The following is a 26,506-nucleotide window of genomic DNA, read 5'->3' on the forward strand; positions in this document are numbered from 1 at the left end:
CTATTGCACACACACACACACACACACACACACACACACACACACACACAATCCATTATTCAGTGGATCATTTCTATAATTTAAGACCACAGACATTTATTTTATACTTTGAATTATACCAATCCCACATTGTTTATCTTGTTGGTCAAACTGTTACAGGCTACAACACTGGGAATTCTTCCTGGAATGGCTGCCTGAGTTAGGTTTCTGTTGCTGTGGCGAACACCATGATCAAAAACAACCTAGAGAGTAAAAGGTTTAATTCAGCTTGCAGCTTATCATCCACCAATGAGGGAATTCAGGATTGGAACTCAAAGCAGGCATCTGAAAACAGGAAGCGCAGAAGAGACCATGGAAGGAAACTGCTTACTGGCTTCCTCCTCTTGTGTCTTCCTAAAGTTACTTTCTTGCCAGGACCACCTGCCCAGAGGTGGTAACAGCACACAACTAACAGGACCCTCTGACATCAATCGTGAATCAAGAAAATGCCCCCACAGACTTGCCCCCACAGTCAGTTTTATGGAGACATTTTCTCACTTGGGGTTTCCTCTTCTTAAAGGTTCTAGTTTGTGTGAGGCTGACAAAAACTAACTAGTACAGAGTCTTAGAATGAGAAAGGTGACTCCGTTTTTGAATACTTGGCTACTAGGAGCTTTTAAGCCTTAGGGCTAGTGATGGCATCATCTGGACTCCAGTGGAACTGGGGCAGATCCACAATCAAGTTGGGATGCCTATAGAACACACATCTCTTGGATGGACTCTACGCTGTGCCTACAGCTTTTCCTCAGTATGGTCCCTGCCATCGCTAACATCTCAATAATCTCACCTGAAAACTATTTGTTAAGGAAAGGAATGTGAGTGAACTGAAAGCCACAGAAAAGGTGAGAGCTGAGACAGCATCTGTAATTATTAAGGAGAAATTGCCTTTGCCAAACATCTTAGGCCATTACTTTTTAATTCAGCCTCTCTCCCATTCACAGGATACAAGGAGAACTCAGCCAGATTCTTTTCCAGAATATAACATTACTGGTTCCAGCTCAATTCCCAACAGACTCCTTGTTCTCTGAAATCTCATGAGCTGGGTCTCCATTACTTGTACTTTTTTCATCATGTTTATCTTCCTAATATTAGGGTCCTAAAGAAGTCCCACAAAGATCAGCATCCACTTATCCAATCAGCTAGAACATTTATTATATCAAAGAAATTTTCCGCATGCTGGGGCTGGCCATCCCACACAAAGACAAAATGGCGATGACCCAGAGAGGGATATGTGGGCTCCTTTTAAGCACAGCTAAGGGGAGTTCCCAGAGCAGTTGGGTCATTTTAGCTATGATTGGCTTAAGCAAGTGACAACCATATTAGTATGTTCTAATTGGTCAGGGCTAGTCAGGGGCTGGTCAGAGCTACAGTTTTCAGTTTTTTTTTTGGCAGGCCTGGACAAGTCTCAGGCTTTGTCCTTATTTGGTTATCTACTGATTGTGGCTCAGGCCTGCCCTGGCCTAGTACTACATGTACCAGGCCTCCTTGTCCTTGCTGTCAGGAGGGTGTTGGAGATTGGTTGTCCTTTGTTTGTAGCTCTTTCAGAAACTGCCTGCTTGGTTCCAAGAAGCAGGGACCAAGGCCTAGTTCTTAACTGAGTTATTAGGGCAGGCTGTCATGCTATTTGCCTGGCCCTCTTACCTAAAGCTACTGGAATGGTGTATTACACTCTACCTTTGACATGCTGGGGATTTTCTGGCCCGAAGTTCCAAACTCTTCCACATTCCTCCCAGAAACCAACCCCAGAGCCTGCTGGACCTCACATGGGTTAGTGTATCACAGCAATGGCCCCACTCTTCAGTACCAGTTATCTGCATTGGTACTTACTGCTTTGACAGCTCCCTGAAAGAACAGCTTAGAGAATGGGGGGGGGGGGGGGTTGCGGGTTTCATCTCACAGTTGACGGTGCAGTCCTTCATGGGAGAAAGACATGATGGCAGGTGCATGAGGCAGCCAGTCTCATTACACACACACATCAGGAAGCAGAGAGAAAGTCTGGGACTCAGCTTGCTGTCCTCCTTTTATTTGGTTCTGAACTCCAAGCCATGCCATTGTTATTCTATTTTTAGTTAACCCTTTCTGGAAGTACCTTCAGAGACCTACCCAGAAGTATGTTTCCATGGCAACTGTAAATTCCATCAAGTTGAAAATGACGATTAACCAGCATACCTATGTACTTACTAATTGATCGCAGTTTAGATTTTGTGAATTATGGAATTTTTCAGAAAAATTATGAATTTTTCTCATAAAAATTGTGAAAAATATTTTGCATAAACTTGCAAAACTAACAATTAGGGTTGTAAGGTTTTACGTTTTAAATAAACTTAAAAAGAGTCAGTTTAATGTTTGTTATGTACCAAAGGTACTTAAAAGTGTGTGCTTACTAGATTTTTATCTAGTAAATGTACACTTTCACTCTTTAAGATATGAATTGAATGGCATAAAGTTTTCTAAATTCTGAGAGCTACACTTATTCACATAGATGGGGGACTATCAAAGGTCCCACCCCAAGATAAAGAGCTAGACAGGCAGCTGACAGCTCCTAAAAGAGAGAGAATGATTTGTTTCTTGAGATGAGCCACTTGATAGGGTTTCAAATCCCATGTGGTTAGCCTTAAATATATATGAGCAACACTAAGTGGAATCATAGGTTGCATTTATATATGCAATTATTTTGTGTGTGAATGCAACAATAATAATTAAAGTTGAAGAAGCTTGATCTTGAGAGGGAGTTGGGGGAACATGGAAGAATTGAGCAGGAAGAATGGGAGATGGAAATGGTATTAATACAGTATTAATGAATGAAATTTTTGAGAAATTTTAATTTTAAAAATTCTAAATTCTAACACTTCACACTGCAACTATTATATATGTTATAATCTACTATTACTAAAACATAGTAAGTTAAATACTCATTAAAATACAAATTTAAGGAAATGATGATCTAGGTTTTCACAGTAAACAGGAGATTCCTTTTGCTGCCCTTGACTCACATCTTTAAGGTGTGAGGTAAAAGAGAATTCTCACAGTATATGCAATACTAACCTTATGATTAAAGACAAACAATGTGATCTATCCTCTGTGGTGAATCATAGGTAAAATTTTCATATAATTAAAATATATTTTTCTTGTACAAATATTTTGAATAAACTAATTCTGTGGCTTCATGACATTAATAAGTTTAGGGCAGAAGATTAATCAGTGGTCACACAGTCAGAATACACCTAACAAATAAGCTCTTACAAGAAAAGGTTTGTTGGCAACAGATCAGTCTCTATATTAAAGCTAGCCAAACAGGTTCAGTCATGAAGTTACAATCATTGTTTGCTTCCCAAGAGAATGTTTATGACTTAAACCATAGTCTCTTCCCTAATTTGGGGACCAGGATAATTGGCTCAGGGACTATAACAGGGTGATACCTGACAGTCATTTTGACACTTAGCAACTTCAGTTCAACAAATTATAAGTTATCTACTTCTTAGTATAGACAATAGATACTCCCACAACTTTTACTAAACCTATTTAATGACATTATAGTATAAGCTTAATCAATCATTTGACCTATTTTAGGTTTAAATAAAATGTGATGGTGTGTGCAATCATGTATAATATAGAACTTATTTGAAGAATATTTGATTTTACATCCCATTTTCACTGATATCTGTAAAAAAAAAAAAAAAAAAAAAAAAAAAAAAATCCTGAAAAACCATCAGATGCCCAGGATCATCTTTGTTCTCAGTGAATTTAAATATGACTTTTTCAAACTGTAATGAATCTACAACTTTTTTTTTTTTTTTTTTTTTTTTGGTTTTTCGAGACAGGGTTTCTCTGTGTAGCTTTGCGCCTTTCCTGGAGCTCACTTGGTAGCCCAGGCTGGCCTCGAACTCACAGAGATCCACCTGGCTCTGCCTCCCGAGTACTGGGATTAAAGGCTTGTGCCACCACCACCCGGCTTGAATCTACAACTTTGAACAGCAGATGTAGCTGAGAGAATAAATGTATTTCTGAAACCTAACTGCTCCATTTTCAATATCAAGAAATAAACTCTAGTATTTTCCAACAGTAAGTATTTTCTAAATCTGTATTCTTTTTTAAAATCAAGAAAAAATAATAGAAATTACTCTGTTAGAACAGGTATGAAGATTGCTGAGACAAATGGAGGCACAGAGTGGTTTTCGGTGTATAATAGTATAGTAATATAGCCCCAACAAAGAAACACAAAAAAGTCCAAGGAAGGAAAAATCAGAGGTCAAGCATAAGAACATGAGAAAGAACTTGAAGCAAAGGACAAACAAATTAGGCCTCTTGAAATTGCTCCAAATACAATACACACAATCCTACTTCCTCAGGAACAGCCTCAAACACTGATGTATTTTACAGACATTTCATACTTTATATTATTCTAAAAAACCATAGAGCCATTCAGATAGTGCTTAAAAACTCTACATCCAATCCTCTTCATACTTCAGTAGAGGTACATAGAACTATTAACATTTAAATAATTTTATTTCAGGCTTATTTACTGTGGATGAGCATTTTTTTTTTGCCTGAATGAATATTTGTGTACCACGTGTGTGCATCATACCCATGAAGTTCAGAAGAAGACATCAGATCACCAAAGCTGGAGTAATGGATGGTTGTGAACTACCACCTAGGTTCTGGGAGCCCTACAAGATTAACAAGTGCTCTTAACTACTAAGCTATCTTTCCAACTCCAGGAATGTTAACATTTAAAATACTAGACCAGGAACATAAATCTGACATGATACCCTTGCTAAAAATGCTCACAGTTACTATAACAGAGGCCCTGGAGTTAGCAAGGTTCCATGGTTTGCATTCAAAAGAACCACTCAGAACAAAGTACATCAACACAAAAAATGATCGAGCCTAATATAAAACATCAGAAAGCATAGACAGATAATGGCATGTAGACTTTACACCAAATGTATATTTATGTGGCCTTTTGACCCACAATAATGAAGAAATTTAACAGAAAATTAATTTCTGCAAAGCAGTTAATATCACTTGTACACATCCTTGCTAAACTTAAGAGGCTGTTTTAACCCAACAGGATCCAGATAGTCTTTTGTCTTCAGCAGGAATATGGGTTGAAGGACAATTAAGCCAGTTTCCATAGTAACAACAGTGTGCTGGGCATCTGTGATATGGTATATAAAATTAAAACCTGACTCACTGCACAATGCACTGATACTAAAGGCAAATGATTCACCCCTGTCTAATATTGAAGAAAACAGAAGAAAATATAAAAGACCTGAATATTGCAGGACTAATTTACAAACTACCAAGATTCACACCATCACTCCCAATTCTTACCTTTTTGTAATAAATTACTATTAAGTAATCTGAAACCCAAAGATTGTATGCATGTCCTAAATGTCTTCAACATCACCTTTGACCAACTTAAAGAACCACCATCATGTTAGAGACAAAAAAAAACAGAAGAATGTTTGCAGGTATACAACTTAGCCCTAGTCACACAGCAGATTGAATGGTAAAGCCAATTCTACTCAAGTTGCAGAAGCAGAAATCAACCCAGGGGTAGTGTAAGCAAGTTGCAAGCATCAATCTTCATTGTCAACTTAACTTGAGGTCATTATAGAAGCACACGTCTGAACAGGTGTGTGAAGCCATTTACAGAAAGAACTGAGGATGAAAGACCGACCTTGAATGTATACAGGCAACACCACTCCAGGGCTGGGGTCCTTGATTGAATATAAATGAGGAAGCAAGCTGAGAACAAGCAGTCATGTCTCAGCTTCCTAACTGTGGATCCCAAGTTATCTCACACTCTATGACATTCCTGCCATGATGGGCTGTATCCTCAAACTGTGAACCCTTCCTTAATTTCCTTTTCTCAAGTCTTGCCAAAGCAATGAGAAATGGAACTAATACTTACTACTGTTTAGGTGAAAAGAATAAAGGGGATCAAACTTTCAGAGTTTGAAATAAATGTAATAAAAAAATTAGATAATTAGAATACTCATTTTATTCAATATTACTTACAATATAATTTAAATATTCAAGGATATAAAATTGAAATTCAAGTCCAAAAGGCATTGAAATAGTGATGTTTTCTATTTTAATGGCTAAGAATTTCAATGAAGAGACCAAAATACCATTATTTTAAAAACATCTTAATAATATTATAAGAATTGTATTACCGTCATGACAGCTTTCATAGCTTCTGAGTTTGGGTTAAAAAATGTGCAGGAAGTAACAAAAGAATATTAAGTATAGTCACAGACACAGATTCTTTAACAAACTGTTACATATTTTAATGTGGCATGTCAACATTTTGCTTTCTTTTTTTTTTTTTTTTTGGTTTTTCGAGACAGGGTTTCTCTGTGTAGCTTTGCGCCTTTCCTGGAGCTCACTTGGTAGCCCAGGCTGGCCTCGAACTCACAGAGATCCACCTGGCTCTGCCTCCCGAGTGCTGGGATTAAAGGCGTGCGCCACCACCGCCCGGCTTTTCTTTTTTTTTAATTCTATGCCAACAGTCCCTCTCCAAAGTCCTAGTCCTAGTCCTACACACACACACACACACACACACACACACACACACACAAACACTTCAATAGAAAGAAAGAATGCCATCAGCATAACTGAGGAAAATTCAGCCTTAACTAAGAGTACCAAATACATATTTGAGAGTAATTTCCAAGGGATTTTCACTCACTTATCTCATTTTTCACAGCAATATTATTTTTGTGACTACCACTTATTAACACTATCTCTGACCTCTAAGGGATTGGGAGGCAGGAGATAACACTCTAGAGCAGTAGTTCTCAACATTCCTAATGCTGTGACCCTTTAATACAGTTAGTTCCTCATGTTGCCATGACCCCCATCATAAAATGATTTTCATTGCTACTTCCTGACTGCAATTTTGCTACTGTTATGAATATCAATGTAACTATCCAATATCCAGAATATTGTACATGCAACCCCTATGGAAGGGTCGTTTGACTCCCACAAAGGAGTCTCAGCCCACAGGTTGAGAACCACTGCTCTAAACATAGTAGGTGAAATGACTCGGGCGAAAACAGCTCACATACATTAGAGTGAAAGCAGAGACTGAAGGCAAAGGGAAAGTTAGGGTTAAAAGCACAATGTGGAGAACTAAAGAAGATAAGTAAGAGCTCACAGCTGGATATGAGATGGCCAAGCGGACCTGATGAGAGACCAGCGGGTTCTAAGAAGCAAGGTCAGTAACAGGGGGCCAGCTGCTAACTTCCATGGCTTTTCCAATTTGTGAAATGTGTGGCAGGCACTGTTGTTTATCACGGATTCTTGCTTTTAATGTATGGCTTTTAACACAGCTATTCTAACAGACTAAGTTGTAAGTGAGGATGGCTTCTGACCGGCCTGAGACAATCAAGAATGAAACCTAGACTATCCCATAGACAAGAAGGAAGCCAGGAACACTGCAGCTACTTCTTGGTAGCTGTGAAAACCAAAAGAGCTCTATATAATTAACACTTAAGACACCTTCCGGGTCAGAGACAGCAACACCAGCCAATGACTAATGACTAGCAGACAGTCAACATCAGCAACTTACAAAACCATAGAACCAGAACAACTAACAGTTAGTGAGGCACATGCAAGGACTGAAGTAGTGAAGCTGGCCAAGTAAGCAACATCTGTCAGACAGTTGAGGCCGATTACTAACAAAGCCAGAATCCAAGATGAATACAGGTGCTCCTCAAATGAGCAGCTAACTAGATGAACAGCTCTCCAATAGCACATAATCATTGCCTGGTTAGCCTGAGGTGCACGGTGGGGGGGGGGGAGCATATTTAGAACTTCTTGTGGACTGTTCACTTGGTTGGCCCATGACAAACCAAAGAATTGACCAAACTTAGTAGAGCACCTCAGTCTCTGTCCAGTTTCTGCTAATATCCTACAAAAATGATGGACAAAAGAAATTCAGTACATTTTTTCCCTTCCCTGGAAACACCATCTTCTCTGAATTTCTAGCAATCTTTCTCAATTTCTTACTATTGTGTAAAAGCTCTTGACAAGACTTGCTTTCCCTTTGCATACTTCCACAAGAGGCTGCATCATTGAACCCAGTTGGTGGGATACAGCAAAATCAGAGCCACTGTCCCAAGTCAACCTTTGAGGACTGTGGGTATGCAACATTTTAGGTCCTTGGAGTATACTTAACCAGGCCAGCTGTCACTCTCAAACTCTATGTATCACCTAAGTAATTTGCTGAATGCTGATGTGAGTAGCAGTCAAAGCTGGCATTTAAACCCAAGTTGTCATTGTTTAACTACAATGGCTGAATATTTTCTTCTAATTGTACTTTAATGATCTATTAATTCATGCTTAAGTCACATGTTAATTAATTGAATAATAATCATCATGGGTTTTTAATAGATAAGATACTTTTTCTTCATGTTTTCAAATAAATTTTATATGTAAATTTCTGGAAAACGTTTTAAAACTTATCTCAGAAAACAAAACCATTATTGTATGCATAAAAAAATGAATGACTAAGGGTTGGAAAACAGCTCAGTTGGCAAACTTCTTGCCACAAAATCTTGAGTTGACTCCCCATAAAAATGTCCAGCATGGTGGCACATACTTGTAACCCTAGCACTGGGGATAGAGAGACAGGGAAATCCCTGGGACTCACTGATCAACCAGTCTAGCATAATTGGTGAGCTGCACTCCAATGAGAGACCTGTATCAAAAGAGGTAGACAGCATGTCTGAGAATAAAACATGATGTCCTCTGGCCTCCATATACATGCACACCCTTGTGGACACACACTCATACCCACAAACACACATACGTACACATATACAGTTGCATGCATAGTAAACAAATGATTAAAAGTTGCCTCAAGGTAAATTCACTGTCTCTTTCCTTACCTTCCCAACAGCTCGGTCTTTTTCCAAGGAGGTCAGCATTTTCTCCTTCAGTAAAGCATGATGCTTCTCGTGTAGCACCCTAATAGTTGGTTCATAAGATGCATAATGCAGTTTCAGCCTACAAAAGTAAAAGGCTGGTTGTGTCATCAGAAAAGGTAAAATAGTTACATCAGTGATTTTCATCTAACATCTAAACCTTTTTCTCTTCTTTCATTCCATCTTTGTGTGCTTATGAATATAAATGAGTAGCCATATAAAGGTCAACATACCAGAGCCAAGAAGCACAGAAGTGTTATTTCCTGTGTAATGTCATCTACCTTGGGTATGGGATAAGTACAGAATAGGAAACCACACTTTCCTTACCCTAGTTTCCTATTCTCAGCAGCACTTTTTGCTGTATTCAAATATATACTCAGAAAACGGATGCAGTTCTTTGAAATTTAGAGAGTATGTATTGCCAGGCAGAATAGTACTTCAGGCCTATAATCCCAACACTCAGGAGGCAGGGACCAGAGGATCAGGAGCTCAAGGCCAATCTCAGCCACATAGTGAGTTCAAGACCAGTCTGAGATGCATAAGGCTTTGTTTCACAAAGCTGAAATGCAAATTTTAAAAAATTAAATAAATATCATTATATCAATTAAAAACAATTATCAAGAAAACAAAGGCCACAAACAATAGGAGATTAAACCAGAAACCAGAAGTTTCATGAATACCAAAATGAAAGATACTCTTGAAAACATGTTTCATTGATCTCATTTGAAGAAAATTAAGTGTATAAAGATACAGCTTTAATTTATGTGTCTATGTGTCCATGCTACTGTATGCTACACATGTGCAGGTGCCCAAAGAGATGAGAAGAGGGTGTCAGATCCCCTGGAGGGGGAGCCACAAATGCTTATAGCTACATAATATGGGTGCTGGGAAAGGCACTCAGGTTCTCAAGAAGAGCAGCACACGTTCTTAAGTACTAAGCCATTTCTCTAGCTCTAAAAATAGTTTAATGTCTCACAGAAGATAGCACTACTTAATATATGACATAAACGCCTTCCAAAATGTGTTTGATTGGAAAATGCCTTCAAACTAGGCTTTACTTTTTACTGAAATTTATATGAGATAAAATATATAGATCCTAAGTGTCAGAGTTAACAGTTTAGACTAACGTGTAGATCCACAAAGATGATATTTTTATCAAAATGTAGTATTCCTTACATCCTAGAAAACTCAGAATCATGTATTTGGTGTCACAGAACATTCCCTCACTGGGAGCTCTTTTCTTGCACCCAGCACACATTTTTTTCAGGTTACTCTGTGTCATATATGGGCAGCTGTATTTCATTCCATTTGTGCACAGTATTCTCTTACATATATACAATTTTTGTATAAAAATATGGTAAGCCTACCTTGCAATGGAAACCTTAGGATGTTGGAGATGTAAAAACTATGGTAAATCTACTGGGGGGGGCGGCTACATGTGCTGCTGGTGGCAGACCTCTGGGGCAGAGCTACTCAAGACCTTCGTAGCATAGAAAATTCCATCACAAGCCCCAGATGTCAGATTGTACCTGCAGGATTTGTCCTGCACCCTACTTGGTTTCAGTTTGCTTTGGTTTGGGGATGCCTGGTTATACCATCATTTCTCCCTTTGGGATGGGAATATTTACCTTATATCATTATGTATTGTAAATATGTAACTTGCCTTTTGATTTTATAAAGCCTTACAGTAAGGAAATTGCCTTGAGCTCCAAATGAGTTGGGACTTTTGTTTGTTTGTTTGTTTGTTTTGAGATAGGATTTCTCTGTGTAGCTTTGGTGCCTTTCCGGAACTCACTCTGTAGCCCAGGCTGGCCTTGAACTCACAGAGATCCGCCTACCTCAGCCTCCTGAGTGCTGGGATTAAAGGCATGTGCCACCACCACCTGGCTGAGTTGGGACTTTTGAACAGTTCTGGAATAATTACTGTGAGAACTTTGCACATTCAAAAAAAAATGGGGGGGGGGGGTAATTCAGTACTATGAGATGGTAGCCCATGAGGCACAAAAATCTTAGAATTCAATTGTAAAATGTTCCTCATAGCTTCATGAATTCCCATAGTTGGTCTACAGATATTAATGTTGTTAGGGAAGTTTGGGGAATTTTCAGGAGATTGAGTCTTACTAGGAAAAGTTAGTCGCTAATGCAGGCCTGGAGGCTGTATAGCCTGGCCCCACTTCCTGTTCACACTCTACTTCCTGACAGCAGATAAGTGTGACCGGCCAGCATCCCACCCCTACTTCCGTGCCTGCCCTGACATGAGGGCATGTATCCTTCCATCTGTAAGCCAGAATAAGCACTACAATCCTTAAATTGCTTCTTACCAGGTATTATGTAATAGTTATAACTATACATAATAAAAATAACTACTAGCTCATTATGTCCCTTTTAATTGCATATTTAGAGGGTATGATATTTAAATATAAATACCTAGGGTTTCTATTGGATATCATATTTATAATATCCATGTCAACACAGAAAGTTAGATTAGGTGGTATGATCTTAGAGCAAACAAAAGAATTTTATTTGATGGCTATAAACTGATTTGTTGTTTTATAGAAAAAGAATTGAAGGAAGCTAATGAAGGAGGGAAATCTGAAGAACGCCTCCAAAATTGCTTCTAAAATTGCTCTTATAAATTCCAGCTAATTTAGGATATTCCTCCTAGCCCACCAAAGCCCTGTCTGTTCTTTGTCCTCCGTGGTTCATCTGGTAAACATTCCACTTTCCTTCATGACTTGGTTCTGTTGCATGTAGGACACTGTCTCACAAGGGCAGCCTGAGGACACCACTCTACAGCTTAGCCACTCTTCAGAATTCAACTCACTGAAATACACCTTCGAGGCCCTTCTCTCACACCAGTCTTATAGAGACTGAGTCTTGACTGACAAAGGAACAGCAGAGTACATTTTCTTATATTTGTGTTTACCTCCTCAGTCACACACTCCAATGGTGTGACTATTCCTCCAATGCAAGGGCCTAAATTTCCTATCCAATAAACTTCAAAGAACCACTTTATTTCACCAGTCCCCCCGTAGTCAGATCCCAAGAGCTAAAATAACTCTTCAAGAAACATGAGCATCTCACCCTTTGAGGTCAGCGATCAGCTTGTTCTTTTCTTGCATGATACGCTTGTGGTGCATGCGATGGAAGTCCCGCTCCTTCTGAGTTTTCAGCAGTTCTTCTCGGGCCTTTCTGAAAAACACCAACACCACCGACCTTCAAGACAACTACTACCCATTTCCTACAAAAAGCATTTTGCATTCAGTTCACATCCAATAATGAGTGAGTCGATCATAACTAAGGAGCACAGAAAGTTAGCACACTCTCACTGAGGGGCCACCATGACTTGTATGGGGCCTTACTGGACATCCTTGAGTTATGAAAGGACAAAGCCCATACTTTGAAAAATGTGAGTCATACACAATATTTTTAAATCAAGTTAGAAGGTTTGCAAGATACATGTAGAGGATAACCCAATTATTGCCAAAGAGAATCTTGGCTTACAAATTTAAAATACATATAAATCAGAGTAATTCATAATAATTAGAAATAAAGGAAGGGAGCATACTCTTCACTTTCCTGGATTATGTATGAGATCATTTAGTTCTGATAGTTTGGAAAGCACAGAAATTAAAAAAAAAACCAAAATTTTGTTCCATTAAATTAGATGATAAATATGTACCAACAGATGATCCAATTACTATATATAACTGATATCCTTATGAGAAACTGATCACATAGATAAAATTCTCCATCAGCAAAAAGTTAACTCCCAAAAAATGTGAGCATATTATTGATTCAATCACTACAGAAATATTGTTACACTTGGTAGGTGTCCAAACGTTCAAATAGAGCAAGAAAGAAAATTCTATCATTTTAAACTGGAGTTTGATGGGAAGTATTAATGGGAGTATTTTACTGACCTCTGTTATATACTAGTCTCAGTAAAAGACAGGTTAGAATGAACAAAAAACCAGCTCTCTATCCATATTGGATAGCTGACAACATGCACCTTTCTTGATCCTTTCACATTCTAAAAGATGAATCTACCTCGAGGGTGGACATGCTACATTAGGATCAGAAAGGAAGAAATCTGCCTTTGTATGTGACAAATATTACAGACTTGAGATTCACATAAAATGAATGCATGCATAAAAGCCTCAGTTTTAAGCTATGACAAAGGTTCTGTGAGGAACAGTGTCTGGTGAGCTGCCAAGGAAGTTTGTGGAATAAAGTTGTATCTCCAGGTTCCCAGTGAAGCATATGTTGATCAGTGGGATTTCTGACCATAAAAACAAATTATAAATGGTGTGTGGTCAAAGAGACATTGATACAAATTCTAAGTTTCTTCTCCTCCCTAATCCTTCAATTCCTTTTTGGATAAGTTTTATTGATCTTTACTAAGAATTTTTGAGGTTTTCATCACATACAAGTAAGCAATACCTACTCAACACAACACAAATAATGTACATCTTCCACCCAATCCTCAACTTCATATTCATGCCAACTTTTTGGTATGATAATAAATTGTGATTCATATATTCAGATTTGAAAATTCATCTGATGAACATGCCAGTACAGCTTTTATTTGCATGTGCAGAAATATGTGATATTAGCTACAAGAAGAAATCAAAGCCCAAGAAGCCATGTGTTCCTCTCCTCATTGTTATGAAAAAATAATTTAAAGAAGGGGGATTTCTTCTGTTAGAGGTCACAGTCACCATAGCAAGCAAGTTGTAGCATCAAGAGTGAGGGACAGCTGGTCATACTGCATCCACAGTCAGGAAGCAGAGACAAAGCGAAATGTTGGTACGCAGCTTGTTTTCCTCTTACTCAATCCTGGACTCCAGGACAGGAGATGTAATGCTGCTGGGTAAGCCCATCAAAGACCACCGCATGGACACTCTTAAAGATGGAAAAAAGTCTTTATTGCTGGCTGGTGACTGCATAGGAAACTTCTTCAAATCATGTAGCTCAGAGCCTTATAACCTTTTGTCTTTTATGCACAAAAATCACAACATGGTTGTCAGCAAGAAGCAGAACTACAGAAGCCAAAAAGCAAGTTTAGCACATTTTGGGGCTTTTTCCTTGAGGACTTTCCTGAAACTATGGACTAGATATTTGCTCCCATTTTTGCAGGTGTTGGATTTTAAGGTCAAAATGGTAGTGTTCTGGCTTTTAAGGTCAGAATGGTACCTCTAACATGGCATCAGTTGTGCTAAGGTATGGGGACCTGTTATAGTAGCTACCCACATTTAAGGAGGATCTTTTCTCTCCAGTTAAACCTTCTTATAACTCCTTCATAAAGTGTGTCTCTGTGGTGATTTTAAATTCAATCCAGTTGAAAATGAAGATGAGCCATCATACCATGAATTTGAAAAGTAGCAATTTTCCCAGAGAGGCTAGGGTACAACTACTTCCCAATTCTTTTAAGTTGATCCAAAACTTTAGAACTATTGCATTTTAATTGTAGTTTTTATTTTAACACACACACAAACTCAAGATACTAACTTTCTGTGACAAATTTTTCTTAATTTGTACAGTGGCTGCTGGGCATTCATGGTATGCGATGACTTTGATGTCAATCACCTCAAGGGTTTTCATGTCATAGATTCAGCTTCTCATATATTCACACAATTCACTAAAATACTTAAAACCTTCATGAAATATACCTTTACTAGTTTACTATCAAGCTAATTAGAATTTATTGTCTTTCCACATATTTTTAGAACCACCATTGATTTGATTTAAACCCATTAATGTCTGTTAATTATGGAGTTACCAATTAACAATCTCACTATTAGTTCAAAAGTATCTCTGGAGTACCTTGGGATATATTACTAAATGCTTTGATATACACATTCTTTCCCCTGTATATTTTTGCTTTGTTATACATATGTATAATTTTTAAAGTTCTTTTTAAATTTTTATTACTTATAGAGATTTGTTGGTGTGAAGTATTAATACGGGTATAGGTTTGCAGGTACCTATAGAGATCAGGAGACATCATAGGATACACTGGAGCTAGAGATCCAGGCAGTTGTTAGCTGCCCAAATGAGTGGTAAGAATTCAACTCTAGTCCTCCACAGAAACAGCAAAAACTATAGAACTTTCTCTACAGTCCCTATATTTATATAATTTTAATCAATGATTTTATCACACAGCAGGTACTTTCTATTCTCCTACTTTTGAAATTCTGAGATTTATACAAAATTTAGACTCACATAGATGTTTTTATTTAATTGATATTATATTGCTTCTGGCTAAGATCTCTCTATTATTATTTTTTATTAAAGCTAATTTTCATTCAGTCATGCAGCTTATTTTTCAACATTTCTGCAAGTGTTTCATGTGGTTGAAAATGAAAATAGAAATGTCAGTATAGCTTTCCACACAACAACTAGGCCTAAATTTAAAACAAAATACAAGAATTTCTAATTTGTTGATTTTGGATATACAATGCATAAAATTTTTCTTGTTAAAATAACCTTGATATTCTTCAAGGAAAGTTTATATTTGTGACAATTTTTTCCCAGCAGTAGTTCTGAAGTCTCCTGGGTTTTTGTTTACTTTCAGCAGCTCCACAAGCCTCGGACTGTAATTTAACCACTTGTTAACATCTGCTAATTAGACATTATTAACTATTAGGCTGAAACTTTAAAGAATTCTTGATTCTGATTAAGATGCATACATTTCCTAAGAACATTGCTTTGTCCTAAAAACAACACAAAAACAAATAAATTAAAAATTAATACATTCTAGAACCTACCAGAAAGCTGAAGTGTAATGTGTAACCTGAAAGCAGCCTATGAGCCAATTGTGCTGAAGCAGAGAAAAAGACAAGACACTGGGGAACATTTTAAAATGCTAAGTACTGCCCAGTGAGTGTCAGCATGGTTGTCTGAAAAGGCTGAGTAGACTCAACCCATTTGCAAGTTCTTTCTCATGCTCCCTCCACTCTGGTTTCAGTGGGAAAGGTGGAGGACGTTCAAGAGACCAGAGAAGCTCTTTCACTGAGGCCAGAAATTCCAGGGGTGTGGGGAGAATCCCACACTTGTGTTAAAATTTTATGAGGTTGGTTAACTCATTAAAACTTCTGTGGTTATGGAGAGTTTGAATGCACCTAACGGCCACTCACTACCCAGCTGTGTTTGACCTAACATCCACCCTTGTTACTACTAGGTAAACTCCAGAATATGTAACAAATCACTACCTTGTACCAATTCCACAGCTAAGAATGTAATCAGATACACCTAAAACTAAGTAGGATTTATCCTGATTTGCTCTTCCTTACTTCCCCGGTGTTTTCAAGAATGTAATTTTCTTTTCTTCTATTAAAAACTTCATTAAGCCATTACATTCTACCATGATATCTGGAACAACTTGAACTTGTATTCTCAGGTCATGGTCATTCATATTTGGCTTCAAAACAAACTGTCTCTTTTTCCCTTTGAGATGAGATCTGTGTTTTGGTGTCCACACTTTCTTTTTTTTTATGTTTTTTATTTTACAATACTATTCAGTTCTACATAATAGCCACAGATTCCCTTGTTCTCTCCCTTCCTGCCGCCCTCCCCTTCCCCCCAGCCCACCCCTCATTCCCACCTCCTCCAGATCAAGGTCTCCCCCAAGGACTGGGATCGACCTGATAGACTCAGTCCAGGCAGGTCCAGTCCCCTCCTCCCAGATTGAGCCAAGCGTCCCTGCATAAGTCCCAGGTTTCAAATAGCCAACTCATGCAACGAGCCCAGGACCTGGTACCACTGCCTCGATGCCTCCCAAACAGATCAAGCCAATCGACTGTCTCACCTATTCAGAGGGCCTGATCCAGTTGGGGGCCCCTCAGCCTTTGGTTCATAGTTCATGTGTTTCCATTCGTTTGGCTATTTGTCCCTGTGCTTTATCCAACCTTGGTTTCAACAATTCTCGCTCATATAAGCCCTCCTTTTTCTCACTAATTAGATTCCCAGCGCTCCACCCCGGGCCTAGCCGTGAGAGACAGCCGGGACTGACCTACTCTGGTGATGGGATGGCCAAACACCCTAATAGTTGGGCCAGAAACCCCATCCAAGGACTGAGGTGTCCACACTTTCTAATGGTGCTACCATGCAGAAGTAACCAGTGGGTGTGACAGAAAGATGAAAATGCCACCAACTTCATAAGGCCTTAAGGGAAGGACAAGACAAATGGCAGCAGCTAAGGTGCTTTGCAGGTAGAGAAATAAAAAAAGGTAGAAGAAAAACATCTCACTCCAGGTGAGGGGCAGGCAGACCTCTTGGACCTGGAAATGCATCTTACCAAGTAGAGTCCCCTACTCTTACCTTAGAGGACACCTGACCAAGACCAACAACACAAACAAGGTAGTGCTTGATGACAACCTGAGTAAGAAAGAGGAGACTGGAACGATGACAGTCCTGACCCCAGAGCCCAAGGACACAAAAGGCTTCTTTGGGAGTGAGGATGATCCAGAAGAGAAGGAAGCTATCTGCTGTCCCCTTCCCCGCACCCAGTGGATCCAGTGAGTAGGAGGTGAAAAAATCAGAAGTATGAAGAAGCACGAAGAAGACAAGTAAATGGTTGTGGTGAAAATTTTTTGTAACAATAGAGGAATGCACACAATCAAAAAACTTATTTTACTTTATATTGGAAGTATGGAAATTGTGTATAAAGAAAGACTTGTTCTCAAAAAGAGAGCAAGGAGGTAATACATATATATTGATATTGATATTGATATTGATATAATATATATGATATGGAAATATCAAAGAGCAAATTCAATTTAAAATTTAAAATCCTGGTGTTAAATCTCCATAATTAATCAATAAATAGGTCCAACTATTTGGTTAAAATGTTTATAGTATGATAATGAGATGACATTCATCATAGAAAATTCTTCATAGCAATGTGACCTTGGGAGTTATATGAACAATGAACATATCAGAGTTAGTGGTTGTAAAAATGGACATGTAATAGGCCTCCATGTATCCACTTAAACAGTGAAAAGGCTTCTTGCTTTACACACACACACACACACACACACACACACACACACACACACACACATAAATATTCAAAGGGCATTTTTTATGATCATCATACAAACTATGGTTAAGGAAAGGGCAAAGAACACCCAAAAGCAGGCAAATTTTTATAAATTACTAAATGTTGAGAAAGGGCTGGCTAAATAGCTGGGATTTTGAACTCATGTACAAACTCTTTCCCACAGACTTCGACCATCATCGCCATCATGACATTATGAATACTTAGTATTATAACAGAAGTGTCATGTTCAGTTCGTCTAACAGATTTGTCTTCCAAAATAAGCAGTATAGCAATAGGCAGTTAAATTATCTCTAATGGTCCAAAGATGTGGGGGTGTGATTAACACTGTGCATCTTTATAAAAAGTAAACTTGGGCTGGGAGGATGGCTTGGTGGTTAAGAGAATGATGTTCTTGCAAAGAACCTCGGTTTGTTTCCCAGCACCGCATGGTGGCTAACCACCATTCATTACTACAATTCCAGAGAGTCTACCATCCTCTTTTGGACTCTGTGGCTACTTCCACACACATGGTGCACAGATATATATGCAGGCAATACACTCTACACATAAAACAAAAATAAAATAAAATTTAAAAAATAAACTTTCATGAGAGTGTACTTTATGTTTATTAAAACTGCTTAATTTATTTAATGAATTACATAAATATATACCTTATTTCTCCTATTTGAAATGGAAGGTCTCAATAGGTTTTAAAAAAATGCTTGGAATATGAACTACTGCAAAGTTCAGTAACCAGAATCACAAATGTGAAGCCTCGCCTCAACTCCCTTTTCAATACGCATTTAGAAACCTATTTGTGCTCATCCCAGGAAGGAAAGCATAGGAATTGATTGAAGTATTAGACTTTAAAGTTTTTCTGACCATTAAATTGGTTTTCAGGGACTTGCTCTCTGTTTGCACAAATGAAGTCTACTCAGTAAAACAATTTAAATTCATTTCATGCTGATGCTTCTCTTATTATGACCTTCCTGCTGCCCATCTGCTTAATAAAAGGAAAAGAGAAGTTAGAATAGAGAATGGAATAAAATATTCATGTGAACAATTAATATTTTAAACTCATCATATCTGCTCATCACATTAGTATAGCATCTTTGAGCTAAAAGGAAAAAAAACTTTTATTAACAAAGACAGCAAACACTGAGCTTCTGTTTCAAGCACAATGGAGACTTATTCAGTGAAACTGTTTACTTAAACTTGTGTATCCCAGAGAATATTCATACATGCCTTGTCTTAATGAGATGCTACAATAATTATCAAGCCTCCCAGTTTAGGACACCAGCACCTACCCATTTATATTTCAGCCACATAAATATTAAGATGTGTGTATTCTTAGCAGAGCATGACACTCAATTTTTCAACATAACATGAATGTGATTTAGTACCATGGCCTTAAAATCATTCTTAAGTGAAAAGCCTCAGTGAAATAATTTTATCAATAAATTTAAGCAATTGTTTTGGGATGGCTATTTAGTATTGAAGTTATTGAATTACTTCATTATCGTAATTTGGCAAGGTAAAACATAGAAATATTTCTGTTTACTTGGACCAACCAAAGCAGGCCATCCTTGCCACATATTTTTCTCACTGATAACAATAATTATAAAATTACCAAGTATTTCATTATCCTCGGTTGCTGATAAATGAATTACGCTGACCCATAAAAATTAATATTGGAATAATTGTTGAGGGCCAAATGGAATTCAGCCAGATTGAGGGAAATTTTCATTATAGTTTTAACAGCAAAAGGAAGGGGTATAGCCACATCCAGAAAAAAAAATACCTTCTTAATTTAACAAGCAATTACCTAAACACTAAAGCATGAAATTTTATGGGCTTTGTATTATCTTTATTTTCACAGTGTTTGTTTCTGAAAGCCATTAAATTAAATGGGTCTTCTCAAAGCTGGACACTCTTTGACCTTTTATAGAAGTAAATTTTGTGCTCAAAATCAGGGCCCTTAAGAAAGCACCTGTTTTCTCCTCCATATTAATTGTATTTAAATTGAACTTTCTTTAGGCCTATACTTCCTGGAGAAAGTAATAAAGTGTTTCGTTATTTTTAGAACAGTACTTTTCTGTCTTTAAGTTTGTATTCTAAATATTATTTTCATCACATATTTGGGGGCTCTTCATATACCCTTTTGGGTCTGTGTTATATTTCCTTAGTGTAAAGATTCAGAAATGGAAAACAACCCTCTAAATGGAGCAAGATTTAGCTTGGCAGAAAGTTGCTTAAATTGTCATCATGGAAAAGAAACAAAGCTCACTCCCAAAAGTGTTACAAAGACAAAAAAATTAACTAATCTAAAAAATTATTAACAGCTAACAATAAACCTAAATGATAGTCGAATGATTATATAAGCACCAACTATGTCTAAAGCACAATAACAGGTCCTGGGACATGATGATCAGGAAGCCCACCCTGAAGCCCCAGATGTTAATCAAATGTGAAAAATATTCCTTTCAAGATATTTCATAAATAGCTACTATTAAATAAACTATGGCGAGTACCGTGCAAAGAGAAGACTCAGAGTTATCCGGGCATCAAACCCTTTCTTCCAGAAGATGTGTGTATATGTAAACACACAGAAATGTACCACACACAAGATGTACCTTCAAGTCACTATCAGCCTCAGTCTCACCCAGGTTTTTCTGTGGAAACTATAAAACTGTAAATTTTATGTGAAAAGATAAAGAATCTAGAAATAACCAATATCTTGGAAAAGAACAAAGGTAAAAGACCTCAGGCACACACATATATATATACATAAATTTTTTAATAAAATAAATATTTTAAAAGTAAATAAACTAAAATGTCAAGCCACAGCCTGAAGGGAGAATATTCATAATATTGAAAGTGTATGTATCTCAAATAGAAAAATATTCATAAAGTTCAATAACAAGATAAGCAGTCTAATCAAAATTAGGCAAATGGCTTAAAAATACAAGCAGGGCAATACCAACACCAAAATACCAAAAGGGCAGTAAGCTCAAAATACTGTGTTCATTTTCACCTGTTCTTAGGAAATCACACAAGCTGCCACTACCAAATCTCCAAAAGGCTGCCGATACTGTCAGGAGCTGGGACAACTAGAATCCTCACACACTGTGTGTGGGGAGCTAATGGAACCTAAATTCAATGTTGAAGCATAAACTCTGGTTCCTTGTACTGATCAACATCAACCAAATTGACCCAGAAATTCCACTCCTAAGATTTTATACAAGAACAAGGGACACATATTTCCACAAAGGACACATATGTGAGTATAGCGGCAGTTACAGTCAGGATAACCAGCCATTGGAAGGAGAACAGCGAAACAAGGCTGGCCAAACCATCATAACCATAATAAACCATTACAAACCACCATGTGGCAGACATTGCCAGTGAATCTAGAATCATAGGTATATTATATAGACTTTAGGATGAGTGTGAGGTAGCAAACAAGAACATATGAAAATATTCTGTGATTCCATTTATATGCCTTTGTTTTTAATCAATTGGATTTATCTGTGTACGTGTAATACACCCAGAGGGGAGGGTACATGTAGCATGCCGTGCGTGCGGGGGTCAGAGAGCAACCTTTTGGTGCCAGTCACTCCTATCTCTGTATTCCCAGGATCAAATACAATGTACACTTTTGTGTGGCAAACACCTTTTCCTTGCTGATCCACATCATCAACCCTCACATTTTTAAATATATAAAGCCAATCCAAAATAGAAAGAGTCAGAACAATGATTGTTACTCAAGAGGATAAAAGGGAAAAGACATTTCTGGAGAGACGTGAAAGTTCTGAACTGACACCTGTGTTTAGACTTAATAATTCATCCGTTTGTCAAATATATGAAGCTAATAACTGTCAATTTGTCTATGTAAATCATAAAAGAATCATAAAATCATAGATGATAATAAGGGCATAGGATAGACTTGGAGACTCAAATGAAATAAGAATGATAAGTGTTAGTAAGAGTTAAAAATATCTGATAGACCCATATGATTCTTTACATTCTACTATTCACTCTGTTGTGATAAAAATACAACATACACTCTAACCTATTTTGCACGTATGTGTGTGTGCATATATATATATATGTATGTATTTGTGTATGTGTACTTGTGTGTACCCATGCTTGCATGTGTGTGTGCATGTGCGCGCGCGCGCGCGTGCGCGTGTGTGTGTGTGTGTGTGTGTGTGTGTGTGTGTGTGTGTGTGTTATAGGCAGAGGTCAATGCTGGTTGGTGCCTTCAATCACTCTCCAACTTTTTTGAGGCAGGGTCTCTTACTGGGTGGACCTGCTGATTCATTTAGGTGGCAGGTCAATGAGACACAGAGTTTCACTATCTCTGTCTCCCTGGTGCTGGGATTATAGACATGAACTGCTGTGCCTGGCCTTTTAGGGGTATTTTTGATTCAAACTCAAGTCATTATGCTTGACAGCAAGCACTTCACCAAATGAGCCAAGTTCCCAGACCCAAGATATAGCTTTTAAATTTTTAAGTGTAGAATATACTACTATTGACTACGATGAATTTGACTGCCATATATATTCATAATAGTATAATGCAGTATCTGTATGTGACTGGATCATTTCACTTAGTGTATGTCCTCAAAGTTCATTTGCATTGCCATACATTGCAGTTTCCTTCTTTTGAAGGCTGAGTAGGGTATTCAGTAGTATGATGAGCTGGGAATATCTTTCTGTATGCTGTGAATGTGTGCTGATCTGATTTGTTTGATAAATAAAATGCTGATTGACCAGTAGCCAGGCAGGAAGTATAGTATAGGTGGGATAAGCAGAGAGGAGAATTCTGGAAACAGGAAGGCTGAGTCAGGAGTCACCAGCCACACACAGAGGAAGCAAGATGTGAAGGCAGAACTGAGAAAAGGTACCAAGCTACGTGGCTAAACATAATTAAGAATTATGGGTTAGTTAAATGTAAGAACTAGTCAGTGGTAGGCCTGAGCTAATGGCTGAGCAGTTTTAATTAATATAAGCCTATGTGTGTTTACTTGGGTCCAGGAGGCTACAGGACTGGCAGGTGAGAGAGATTTGTCCATACCATAGGCCAGATGGGACACAGGAAAACTTCAGTTACAAGGATGGTTACCACTCTGGGTTCTGAACGTCAGTGTAGTCACATACAATTGTACAATATATATCATTGTACAATATACATCACATTTTTACCCATTAATATGTGAATGGACATTAAGGTAATTTCCATATCTTAGCTCTTATCAAAGAAATGCTAACTTTTCTTTGAGATCCTGATTTCAATTCTTCTAGAGATTACTATGCCCACATGAGGCTATTCTATATTGTCTTCCAGTGTGATTACCTCATTTTGTATTCCCACCAACAGTACACAAAGATTCCATTTCTACATCCTAGCCAGTACTTGATATCACTGGTTTTGTTTTTATTTTTTATAATGATTATCTTTAAAAGGATTAGGTAATTTCTGGTTTGTTTTCAATTTGCATTTCCTTGATGATTAGTGGCACTGAACATTTTTTTCCTAAACCTGTTGCCATTATTTGTCTCCTTCCAAGAGATCCTTAGTAGAATATTGGCCATCTTTAGACAGGTTCTTATTTTATTTGACTTGATGACACTGTTTTTGCTTACTGTTGGTTTATATGAATATACCATATATTAGCATTTTATCAGTTGTAGAACTGGAAAATATTTCCCTTTGTGTTAATTATTTTTCTCACTGCTGTGATTTTTTTTAAAGTGCCAAAAGCGACTTTAAAGAACAAAGAGTTCATGTTTGTGTTCACATTTTGAAAGTATAGTCTTATCACAGCAGGGAAGTCAGGGCAGGATGGTCACATCATGTCTGTAGTGAGGAAGCAGAGAGAGATTAAAATTTAACACATTTTTCTCCTTTTGATTCAGTCCAAGATCCTATCCCATGGGAGACTACTACCCAAACTCAGGCAAGACCCTCCCTCCTCCATTAAACACTTTTGCAGATAATCTTATAGATGTACACAGATGTATGATTCCATGGTGATTCTAAATCCAGTCAAGTTGGCAAAGAGACTGGCCAACCCACAACTTCACCCCTTGTCAACACAACACCTGAGCTCATCACATTAAATTATAATATTTTATCTCTGGTCCCTAAAGTCTTATTTTCATCACATGATGAAAAATTAATTAGTAAATCTTTAAATGTCCCACAATTTATAACAGTCTCAATGCTGTTTAAAAATGCAAACTCTAGACTCTCTTCTGAGACTCAAGAAAACTTTGAACTGTAGGCCCATATAAAATGAAATTACAGACTTCCAGTGAACAATAGCACAGAATAAATGTTCCCATCCCAAAAGAGAATAATGGGAAGACAGGAAGTGCCAGACCAAAGCAAGAATAAAGCCTAGTAAGTAAAACACCAAGTCTTGCCATCCATTTCTGACATCTGGGACTCTCAATGAAGTTATCTGGGCTCCCATGGTCTTCTGTAGATCTGTCTCTCCAGCAGTACCACCTACAGCATAGTGACCTCTTCTTTGGGTCAGATCTACGCTATGCTTTCCTTGGTGAGTACTGAACAGTTACACATCTCCACTAACCTGGGGTCTCCATTGCAACCTAGGATTCACCTTTCCAGCTTCACACAATGGCCCCTCAGAGTCTCCTTGCAGGAAATATGCCTCTGCCACACACTGCCCAGACTCGGGCTTTCTGAAACCTTGCTGAAAGCCTCTATGGCCGCCTTCCTTTTGTATATGTCATGCTTAAAACCAGCACCATGTGGATGGTGTGTCTGTCTGATGCCAGGTGAGGATGTAGCCTAGATCTTTCTCCACAAGCAGCTTTTGTATGCCTTCAAAGATTATCCTGGGGAAACACTTTTCTTTGGTTGCCATTTTGGAGCAGGGATCCCTGTTTCAAATGAATTTGTAGTCTCACAAGGTGGAACTATGGAAAATGAAGTTTTGCCTTCAAGGCACTTTTTCTTTTGTCCCATGCAAAATACTAGACTGATATTTGATATGGATAACCCCTCTAACAATTGCAGGTGCTGTGGTAGTCACCAGGGACTGGGCATGGCAGAGGGTAGGCATGAATACTACCCAAGAGAAAACCATTCACTTCCTTAAAATACTGAGATTTTAGTATAGCTAAATTACATAGTTCCCAAACATGAACTCAGTAAATGAAAAGGTCATGTCACAACATCAAAATGCCGTACAGTGGAGCCACTCACCTTGCCTTCCACCATAAACTCACACCATTTTCCTCACTAAACTGTGTCATTGTGTTCCAGTGGTTCTTTCCACAATAGTCCCGGATAAGACCAGTCAGCCGTTACTATGACACAGTCCAAATGCTACGCTACCTTGAGATTTCTTCTCAAACAAATGAGTCCATTACTTATTAATTCAGTCTCTATAGATCTTACGATTCAGACATCATACAACCAGATTCTTTGCTAAAATGTAAAATGAATGGACTCTACCGAGTTCCTGATAGAGTTCCCCTCTAAACCTCGTGAGCTTTGCTCCACTATCTGTATTTGTTGACATTCTTTTCTTTCAAAACCCCAATAAACTTATTCATTAACCTCTGCTTATCATATACTAGGCTTTCTTTGGGCCATAGCTGCAAAGACCTCCATGTTTCTCTTACAAACCATATCCAGCACATGGTCAGGTTTATTATAGCAATGGCCCCACTTCTCAGTACCAGTGTTCTACACTGGTGACTTTTCTGATGTCTGTGGCAAAACACCTGTGAGTAGAGTACTGTAGTCAGGGCAGAAAAGGAATAAAGGCAGGGATGTGACGTGGCTCATCACATTGTGTACACAGACTGGAAGTGGTGAGAGATAAATGCTCACTTTCTCCCCTTTATTCAGTCTGGGATCCCAGCCCCTGGGATGGTGCTACCCACATTAAATGATGGTCTTTTGGGCTCAGTTTGATCTTTCTTGAAACTCTCTTAGTCATACAAAGGTGAGTTTCATGGACATTCTAAATCCATTGATGTCATTAATGAAGACCTATATAGTGTTCATCTTCCACAGTGTGCCCTTTTATGTGTGTTCCATGGGCACAGTGAGGTGCACATGCCTTTGTGGGCACACAGGTACCAGAGGAGGACAATAAATGTCCCTCTCTCTCTACACCTTAATCTCCTAGATCTGTTCTTTACTTGTGTTATGGGAACCCATAGCTAGACTGGCAGTTTTGATGACCCAACAATCTCCCTGTCCCCTAGCAGCACCACTGCACTGGATAATGGGTACACACATGGCCACACCTAGCCCTTAATTTTAATAAATACATCATTAAACATCAATTATATGGTCAAGAATGCCATGCAATATATCTATAAGCTGACTCTCTTTACTTACTAAGTATTAGTTTATATCTATGATTACCCAGCCTTAAGAAAACAGCCTAATCTTAAAAAGATAAGCATTCCATCAAAGTCCATAAGGAGAATCTCATGT

The 26,506-nt window shown here is 38.1% G+C and overlaps 1 protein-coding gene across 2 annotated transcripts in view; it reads right to left on the bottom strand.

Annotated features, from left to right (window-relative positions):
- Spag16 (sperm associated antigen 16) overlaps positions 1-26,506 on the bottom strand; it is an 836,224-nt gene that overhangs the window by 779,544 nt on the left and 30,174 nt on the right. For both annotated transcript variants that reach the window (XM_037210300.1, XM_028870040.2), the window contains exons 6-7: positions 12,060-12,167; positions 8,940-9,057 (exon numbers count right to left, since the gene is read on the bottom strand). In XM_037210300.1, the coding sequence (XP_037066195.1) occupies positions 8,940-9,057; positions 12,060-12,167 (226 nt within the window). The remainder of the gene's footprint in view (positions 1-8,939; positions 9,058-12,059; positions 12,168-26,506) is intronic.

Source organism: Peromyscus leucopus, chromosome 13, assembly GCF_004664715.2.
Source record: "Peromyscus leucopus breed LL Stock chromosome 13, UCI_PerLeu_2.1, whole genome shotgun sequence".
Lineage (NCBI taxonomy): Eukaryota > Metazoa > Chordata > Mammalia > Rodentia > Cricetidae > Peromyscus > Peromyscus leucopus.